This window comes from Etheostoma cragini, chromosome 22 (assembly GCF_013103735.1).
Source record: "Etheostoma cragini isolate CJK2018 chromosome 22, CSU_Ecrag_1.0, whole genome shotgun sequence".
In the NCBI taxonomy this organism is placed as follows: domain Eukaryota; kingdom Metazoa; phylum Chordata; class Actinopteri; order Perciformes; family Percidae; genus Etheostoma; species Etheostoma cragini.
The window spans coordinates 21974648-21981300 of NC_048428.1; the positions used below are offsets into that span (position 1 = coordinate 21974648).

General features: G+C 46.9%; 1 protein-coding gene across 1 annotated transcript in view; it reads left to right on the plus strand.

The window, feature by feature from the left end:
- LOC117938300 (clavesin-1-like) overlaps window positions 1-5761 on the plus strand; it is a 7829-nt gene extending 2068 nt beyond the window's left edge. Inside the window, exons 2-6 of the mRNA XM_034862821.1 lie at window positions 556-948; window positions 1606-1983; window positions 3396-3566; window positions 4569-4687; window positions 5473-5761. Coding sequence (XP_034718712.1) covers window positions 1885-1983; window positions 3396-3566; window positions 4569-4687; window positions 5473-5761 — 678 coding nt within the window. The 5' untranslated portion in view covers window positions 556-948; window positions 1606-1884. The remainder of the gene's footprint in view (window positions 1-555; window positions 949-1605; window positions 1984-3395; window positions 3567-4568; window positions 4688-5472) is intronic.
- The last annotated feature ends 892 nt before the right edge of the window (window positions 5762-6653 follow it).

Here is a 6653-nt window from a genome sequence, read left to right on the forward strand (position 1 = left end):
CCCCCCCCCAGCCTGCCTATGGCCCCCCAGTGGCTAGAAATGGTGTTAGGTGTAAACCGAGCCCTGGGTATCCTGCTCTGCCTTTCAGAAAATGGAAGCTCAGATGGGCTGATCTGGGATCTTGCCCCTTATAAGGGGCAAGGTTACCTTCACTTTCTCAGCTTTTCCCGCCCAGAGAATTTGGCCCCCCCAATGAGAGAGAGACCTCATGGCTTTCAAACGAGCAAAGTGGCAGTTGGTCAAGGCTACAGTATTAGGGACGACTAAGGTCTATATAAAGAGACTTCAGATCCAGTATTAGGGACCACTAAGGTCTTTATAAAGAGACTTCAGATACAGTATTAGGGACCACTAAGGTCTATATAAAAGAGACTTCAGATACAGTATTAGGGACCACTAAGGTCTATATAAAGAGACTTCAGATACAGTATTAGGGACCACTAAGGTCTATATAAAGAGACTTCAGATACAGTATTAGGGACCACTGAGGTCTATATAAAAGAGATTTCAGATTTCTAACTTTGTACCTGTGCTGATGTCTCCCGTCTCCTTCAGGCTGAGGACGCCCGCACCCGACCGACCGAGCTGCCTTAACTGACCTCTGACCCTAGCAACAAGACCCTAGCAACAGAACGCCATCCCGCCTCCTCGTCATGACGCAGCAGCGGGTCGACTGATTCAACCGGAGAGATCTGAAAGATGAGCGAGAGCAGGAGGAGGAGGAGGGAGCCGAGAGACGCCGAACGGGAAGAAAATTAGGACAAAAAGGATGTGAATGTGGCACGTTTCTGACCCCTCCCCCCCACCCCTCCATGCGCTGGTCATTAAACCAAACGTCCCTGGAACAATATCAACATTTCTAACCGGCGACAGAACACCAAAAAAAAAACTTCCAGCTTCATAGGAACCAACGATGTAGAGGATGACAGCGGTGACGATTGTTGATTCGTAAGCTGTGGATTCATAAGTTGTGAATTCATAAGCTGTTGATTCATAAGCTGTTGATTCATAAGCTGTTGATTCATAAGCTGTTGATTCATAAGCTGTTGATTCATAAGCTGTGGATACATAAGCTGTTGATTCATAAGCTGTGGATACATAAGCTGTTGATTTTAAGCTGTTGATTCATAAGCTGTGGATTCATAAGCTGTGGATTCATAAGCTGTTGATTCATAAGCTGTGAATTCATAAGCTGTTGATTTTAAGCTGTTGATTCATAAGCTGTGAATTCATAAGCTGATGATTCATAAGCTGTTGATTCATAAGCTGTGGATTCATAAACTGTTGATTCATAAGATGTGGATTCATAAGCTGTGGATTCATAAGCTGTTGATTTTAAGCCGTTGATTCATAAGCTGTGGATTCATAAGCTGTGGATTCATAAGCTGTGGATTCATAAGCTGTTGATTTTAACTGTTGATTCATAAGCTGTTGATTCATAAGCTGTGGATTCATAAGCTGTGGATTCATAAGCTGTTGATTTTTAGCTGTTGATTCATAAGCTGTTGATTCATAAGCTGTGGATTCATAAACTCTGGATTCAAAAACTCTGGATTCAAAAACTGAATTCATAAACTCTGGATTCATAAGCTGTGGATTCATAAGCTGTTGCACTGAACTACAAAACACCGTCACACGATTGTCTCTTGCTGACGAAATCTGGAGCTGAATCGGTTTCAACGGCAACTCACTAAGATTGTGTTTCAGAGAAAGACAACCAAATCCCAGCAACAACAAGATTGTACAAAAGAACTGGAGATGCTTGTCTGGAGATATGTATATTTATACACGTTGGAATAAAACTTGAAAAACATACGAGGTGGGAGAACAAAAGGATCTACACATTTTGGGCATTGGGGAATCGAAGCAGAGTGAGACTCCGCGATGACGCACCTGCACGCCGGCCTGAGCGCCGAGACCACGGAGAAGGCTCGCTTAGAGCTCAATGAAAACCCCGATACTCTGCACCAGGACATCCAGCAGGTACACAGCTAATGCTAGCTACCGTTAGCATGCTAATGATGTTTTAGGTTGGTGTGTAATGGCCGGACACTTTAAACCTTTGGTGTTAATTTACAGCTAAAGTCTCACGGTATCGGACTGTTTTAATGTTGTACAGGATCCTGATGTAAATGGCAATGCTTGCTGGGAGAAAATAATATCACAGAGCTATCTGCGAATGTTACAGATTACAGGTATTTACTGTTAATACCAATGCATCTTGATAAAATACAATAAAAAGCCTGGATTGCACAGCTGCCAGTATGTAACTGTAAATTCAGATAATACAGTAAGTAGCAGAGATCTGTGACGCTTAGCGGTAGTTGCTAGTTGTTTTAGCTGCTAAAGAGCTCTGTGACGCTGAGCGGGTGTTGCTAGTTATTTTAGCCGCTTAAGAGCTCTGTGACGCTGAGCGGTAGTTGCTAGTTGTTTTAGCTGCTAAAGAGCTCTGTGACGCTGAGCGGTAGTTGCTAGTTGTTTTAGCCGCTACAGAACTCTGTGATACTGAGCGGTAGTTGCTAGTTATTTTAGCCGCTTAAGAGCTCTGTGACGCTGAGCGGTAGTTGCTAGTTATTTTAGCCGCTTAAGAGCTCTGTGACGCTGAGCGGTAGTTGCTAGTTGTTTTAGCCGCTACAGAACTCTGTGATACTGAGCGGTAGTTGCTAGTTATTTTAGCCGCTACAGAGCTCTATGACGCCGAGCAACAGTTGCTAGTTATTTTAGCCGCTACAGAGCTCTATGACGCCGAGCAACAGTTGCTAGTTATTTTAGCTGCTACAGAGCTCTGTGACAACAAACAGTTGCTAGTTATTTTAGCCGCTACAGAGCTCTATGACGCCGAGCAACAGTTGCTAGTCTTTTTAGCCGCTACAGAGCTCTATGACGCCGAGCAACAGTCGCTAGTTATTTTAGCCGCTACAGAGCGCTACGACGCCGAGCAACAGTTGCTAGTTATTTTAGCTGCTACAGAGCTCTGTGACACCAAACAGTCGCTAGTTATTTTAGCTGCTACAGAGCTCTGTGACGCCAAGCGGTAGTTGCTAGATGTTTTAGCCGCTACAAAGGCCTACAGCTGGGGCTTTTGGGGCCCCACATGGATTGATTGATGGAGGAGCTGAATATGTCCCAAATTGGCCACCATTACTTTTTGGACACTTTATTTTGACAGGACAGCTACACACATGACATGCAGCAAAGGGCCGCAGGTCAGAGTCAAACCCCCGGCCCCCTGCGTTGAGGAGTAAACCTTGTTAAATGGGCTCCCACTCTACCAACTGAGCTATCCAGGCGCCCAAAATGGCCACCCTACTTTTAATTTATGAAATCTTCAGATTCTTTCAGACTGACGGTATAGTTCCCTAACGACAGCCCTGTGTGCTTGTTTTTAATCGGAGGTGCGAGACATGATCGTGACGCGGCCGGACATCGGATTCCTGCGGACGGACGACGACTTCATCCTGCGGTTCCTGAGAGCCAGGAAGTTCAACCAGATGGAGACCTTCAGGCTGCTGGCCCAGTACTTCCAGTTCAGGCAGCAGAACCTGGACATGTTCCAGAGCTTCAAGGTCCGTTTTTGTTTGTCCTTTTTTTTTTCAGTTTGAAGAAGAAGTTGCAGGTTCAGTCTCTGGATGAAATATGTTGGAACAGTTTGACCCAAACGGAGAGTGAGTAGCTGCAACAACCAAATGACGTGCTCTGGGTTATTGGCATTTCTTTAACTCTTGTTAAAGAAATGGGTTGTCAAAACTGTTTTGACCCGAAAAGGCGGAAAAAATGTAACAAAAAGGCGACAAAATGGTGACAAAGAGTTGACAAAAAGGCGACAAAAAGTTGACAAAAAGGCGTCAAAAAGGTGACAAACTGTTTTGACTCGAAAAAGGCGACAAAAACTCAGCATTACTCTGGCATCGAGTAATGCTGCTTATTAACTATGCGCTTGTAGCCGAGCTGCACCAATCACGTCGGTGTGTCTGATATAGGCGGGGCCAGAGACCAGCTGCACCAATCACACCGGTGTATCTGATATAGGCGGGGCCATAGGCAAGCTGCACCACACACATCGGTGTATCTGATATAGGCGGGGCCAGAGGCAAGCTGCACCAATCACATCGGTGTATCTGATATAGGCGGGGCCAGAGGCAAGCTGGACCAATCACATCGGTGTACCTGATGTAGGCGCGGCCAGAGGCAAGCTGCACCAATCACATCGGTGTATCTGATATAGGCGGGGCCATAGGCAAGCTGCACCAATCACATCGGTGTACCTGATGTAGGCGGGGCCAGAGGCAAGCTGCACCAATCACATCGGTGTATCTGATGTAGGCGGGGCCAGAGGCCAGCTGCACCAATCACATCGGTGGGATTTTCAAATGCACGCTTGGTCCCGCCTCTCGAGATGGGCAACTTTCATTACTCGATGCCAGACCTTTAATCTTTCAGATTTGGGTCTGGATTTCTAGACTAGAAGAGGAATCCTTGGGTGTCCACATCCTTTTCAACACAAAGGAAACTATATTGTTATCTTACCAGCGACATTATTTGACGTGTGTGTCTGCGTTGTGTGTCAGGTGGACGACCCCGGGATTAAGCGGGCGTTGATGGACGGTTTCCCCGGCGTGCTGGACACCCCGGACCAACATGGGCGAAAGATCCTCATCCTGTTCGCCTCCAACTGGGACCAGAGCAGGTAACACACACACACACACACACACACACACACAGACATATACACACATAAACACACAATCACACAGACATATACACACATAAACACACAGACATATACCCACACACACACACACACAGACATATACACACATAAACACACAGACATATACACACAATCACACAGACATATACACACATAAACACACACGCACACAGACATAGGCACACATAAACACACACAAAAATGCACACATAAACACACACGCACACAGACATATACACACATAAACACACAATCACACAGACATATACACACATAAACACACACGCACACAGACATAGGCACACATATACACACACAGACATATACACACATAAACACACACTCACACAGACATATACACACATAAACACACACTCAGACAGACATATACACACATAAACACACACTCACACAGACATATACACACATACACACACACACACACAGACATATACACACATAAACACACACACAGACATATACACACATAAAAAAAACCACACGCACACACACACACACACACAGACATATACAATCATAAACACACACACACATACACACACACAGACATATACATACGTGTACACACACACACACACACACACACACACACACACACACACACACACACACACACACACACACACGGATCATTGGCCACAGTGTTGTAGGTAAGACTCACAGCGTCACGCTCTCTCTAACTATTGATTGGCTGTTGATAAATGCGACTTCCTGACCTTCTCTTCCTCTCCACCAATCAGGAACTCGTTCACGGACATCCTGCGGGCCATCCTGCTCTCTCTGGAGGTTCTGATCGAGAACCCGGAGCTCCAGATCAACGGCTTCATCCTCATCATCGACTGGAGCAACTTCTCCTTCAAACAGGCCTCCAAGCTCACGCCCAACATCCTCAAACTGGCCATCGAGGGCCTTCAGGTAAACTCTGATCCACCTGCACACCAGAGGACTACTAATGAGGGGAGAAGGTCCACTACTGGACAGATACTTCCTGCTTCTGACCCGGTGCACCAATCACATCAGTGTATCTGATGTAGGCGGGGCCAGAGGCGAGCTGCACCAATCACATCGGTGTATCTGACATAGGCGGGGCCAGAGGCGAGCTGCACCAATCACATCGGTGTATCTGATATAGGCGGGGCCAGAGGCGAGCTGCACCAATCACATCTGTGTATCTGATATAGGCGGGGCCAGAGGCGAGCTGCACCAATCACATCGGTGTATCTGATATAGGCGGGGCCAGAGGCGAGCTGCACCAATCACATCGGTGTATCTGATGTAGGCGGGGCCAGAGGCGAGCTGCACCAATCACATCGGTGTATCTGATGTAGTTGCTCTGCCTTTGAGAAAATGAAAGCTCGGATGGGCCGATCTGGAACCTTCCCCTTATGAGGTCATAAGGAGATGAGGGTAGTGGGATACGAGTGCAGGATGGGTCTCAGAACCCCGGAAGACGAGATGAGGGTTACAATGTTCTTCCTTTTTCCCTCTTCTCTCTTTTTCCCCTGGTTTTCTTTCACCCCTTTTATACCTTCTCTCCTTGTGTCCTCTCCTTCGTCCTCTCCTCTCTTTGTATTTTTTCTTTTAATCGTCTCTCCTGTCTTTTAACCTTGTCTCCTTCCCTTTGTCCTCTCCTCCTCTCCTTGTCTCCCTGTCTCCTCTTTTAACCTTGTCTCCTTCCCTTCGTCTTCTCCTCCCCTTCGTCCTCTCCTCCTCTCGTCCTCTCCTCCTCTCCTTGTCTCCTCCCCTTCATCCTCTCCTCCTCTCCTTGTCTCCTCTCCTTCGTCCTCTCCTCCTCTCCTCCTCCTCTCCTCTCCTCCTCTTGTCTCCTCTCCTCCTCCTCTTGTCTCTTCCCCTTCGTCCTCTCCTACTCTCCTTGTCTCCTCTCCTTCGTCCTCTCCTCCTCTCCTTGTCTCCTCTCTTT